Source organism: Eleginops maclovinus, chromosome 16 (assembly GCF_036324505.1).
Source record: "Eleginops maclovinus isolate JMC-PN-2008 ecotype Puerto Natales chromosome 16, JC_Emac_rtc_rv5, whole genome shotgun sequence".
In the NCBI taxonomy this organism is placed as follows: domain Eukaryota; kingdom Metazoa; phylum Chordata; class Actinopteri; order Perciformes; family Eleginopidae; genus Eleginops; species Eleginops maclovinus.
Window position 1 is genome coordinate 24,482,102 of NC_086364.1, and position 2,500 is coordinate 24,484,601.

A 2,500-nucleotide genomic window follows, 5' to 3' on the forward strand; every position below is an offset into this window, starting at 1 on the left:
CTGGTGGTCTTGGTCCGGATGCTGCGGTACCGTCTGCCAGACGGCAGCAGACAGAACAGATTGTTGCTGTAAGCCTGGTGACCTTTCCTCTCCCGCCTCCGGTGCTAGGTGGTAGTAATTGACCCGTCGGTGTCTCTTCTGTCTGCTGTGTGTGCAGGTGAATGGGCGGGAGGTGGGTCAGGATGCCAGAGTTCTGCAGGAAGAGCTGCAGGCCACCAGTGGATCTGTGGTACTGAAGATCCTGCCCAGTTACCATGAAGCCATCCCACCCAGGAAGGTGAGGGATACAGACTCTCAGAGAGTGGACCCACAGGGGCTACTGTAGGATATAGACACAGAGGATTCCCCCCCCCCCGTCAACCACCCTGAATCCACAGGAATCCGGATAAAGTGATATTGATATGAAGTGAATTGTGGTACGCAGTGTTGAGGACATGCAGGTGTGTTTCAGCAGGTGTTCTTCAAGTGTCACTACGACTACGACCCCGCCCACGACAACCTGATCCCCTGTAAGGAGGCCGGCCTGAGGTTCGAGACCGGAGACATCCTGCAGATCGTCAATCAGGACGACGTCAACTGGTGGCAGGTGGGGATACGACCAGCTCTCACGAGGTCTGCTGGTCCTCCTGCCGGCTCAGAGACCTGAGTATTCCCTGTTGACTAACGTCTGAACAGGAACACAGCAGAGTAGATTTCAGTTTAAAATATGCCGTCAACAGAAAAATCCGCCTATCCCCCCCCCCCTCTTTCTTACAAAACCTCACTGAGCAGGTGAGAGCAGCCAGGTTAAACACCCACTAACTCCGCCCCAAACTCCAGGACCACCACCAATAATAGGTAGAACACATTCGGCTCCTACACTGATGAATAAATGTTCAGTGGTCTCTGTGCTCCAGCCTCAGATGCTCAGGGGGTCTTCGTTCTGTCTGAGGTTTCCTCAAACTATCCATGAATCAGAGTTATTCTAATGCAGGTGCACGGTGCGTTTCTGCAGGCGCTGCATGTGGAGGGCGGCAGTGCCGGGCTGATCCCGAGTCAGATGCTAGAGGAGAAGAGGAAGGCGTTTGTGAAGAGGGACGTGGAGCTGCCTCCTGCAGGTGACTGAACCCAGACGAACGAGAGCAAAGATAACACAGCTTTATTACTATCTTGTAATTAGCGCAGCACCCTTACACACACATGTCCATGCAGCTGAATCCACACAGAGAGAGAAACCATCCATTAAAATACAAATGGTGGGAATAGAAACATTGATAAAAAATCAAATAAATAAAAATAATAAAAAGTGGAAAAAAGTTAATAATTTAGATGAATTAATAATACAAGAACAATATAAATAAATAAAACTTTATAGAAATAACAAAAACAAAGAGGAATTATTATACAGGTTGTCTAAAGTTTACATTCTCAATGTGATGATTGTCCCATTGATTCACGCTGCAGTCTGGTTCACACTTCCATCTGCCGGGGAACTGTGCGTCTATATATAAATATAAATATCTGGTACCAGTGTATACTGTCCGTTTATTCAGAGTGAATCACAGCCTCCAAATCTCTCTGGCTCTGACCTCCTGAAAGGGAGGCTTTATTCATATGAGTCTGGGGGAGTAAAACCTGATGACGGATCATGAACTGACCTCTCTGTCCTGTCTTTGTGAGACAGGAAATCTGTGTACTGGTGTTGGAGGGAAGAAGAAGAAAAAGATGATGTACGTGACGACCAAGAACGCAGGTAACAGCTGGGCGGTAATAAAATGATATCAGTAAATAAAACACGACACTGACCTGTTCTCCTCTGACCTGTTCTCCTCTCTGACCTGTTCTCCTCTCTGACCTGTTCTCCTCTGACCTGTTCTCCTCTCTGACCTGTTCTCCTCTCTGACCTGTTCTCCTCTGACCTGTTCTCCTCTCTGACCTGTTCTCCTCTGACCTGTTCTCCTCTCTGACCTGTTCTCCTCTGACCTGTTCTCCTCTCTGACCTGTTCTCCTCTCTGACCTGTTCTCCTCTGACCTGTTCTCCTCTGACCTGTTCTCCTCTGACCTGTTCTCCTCTGACCTGTTCTCTCTGACCTGTTCTCCTCTGACCTGTTCTCCTCTGACCTGTTCTCATCTGACCAGTTCTCCTCTGACCTGTTCTCCTCTCTGACCTGTTCTCCTCTGACCTGTTCTCATCTGACCAGTTCTCCTCTCTGACCTGTTCTCCTCTCTGACCTGTTCTCCTCTGACCTGTTCTCATCTGACCTGTTCTCCTCTCTGACCTGTTCTCCTCTCTGACCTGTTCTCCTCTCTGACCTGTTCTCCTCTGACTTTTTCTCCTCTCTGACCTGTTCTCCTCTGACCTGTTCTCCTCTCTGACCTGTTCTCATCTGACCAGTTCTCCTCTCTGACCTGTTCTCCTCTCTGACCTGTTCTCCTCTGACCTGTTCTCATCTGACCTGTTCTCCTCTCTGACCTGTTCTCCTCTGACCTGTTCTCCTCTCTGACCTGTTCTCCTCTGACC

The 2,500-nt window shown here is 49.1% G+C and overlaps 1 protein-coding gene across 6 annotated transcripts in view; it reads left to right on the forward strand.

Annotated features, from left to right (window-relative positions):
• LOC134878289 (MAGUK p55 subfamily member 2-like) overlaps nucleotides 1-2,500 on the forward strand; it is a 10,906-nt gene that overhangs the window by 3,827 nt on the left and 4,579 nt on the right. For 5 of the 6 annotated variants that reach the window (XM_063904229.1, XM_063904230.1, XM_063904232.1 and 2 more), the window contains 4 exons: nucleotides 158-277; nucleotides 452-586; nucleotides 995-1,097; nucleotides 1,664-1,732. In XM_063904229.1, coding sequence (XP_063760299.1) covers nucleotides 158-277; nucleotides 452-586; nucleotides 995-1,097; nucleotides 1,664-1,732 — 427 coding nt within the window. The remainder of the gene's footprint in view (nucleotides 1-157; nucleotides 278-451; nucleotides 587-994; nucleotides 1,098-1,663; nucleotides 1,733-2,500) is intronic. The other variant, XM_063904231.1, reaches the window with a different exon arrangement.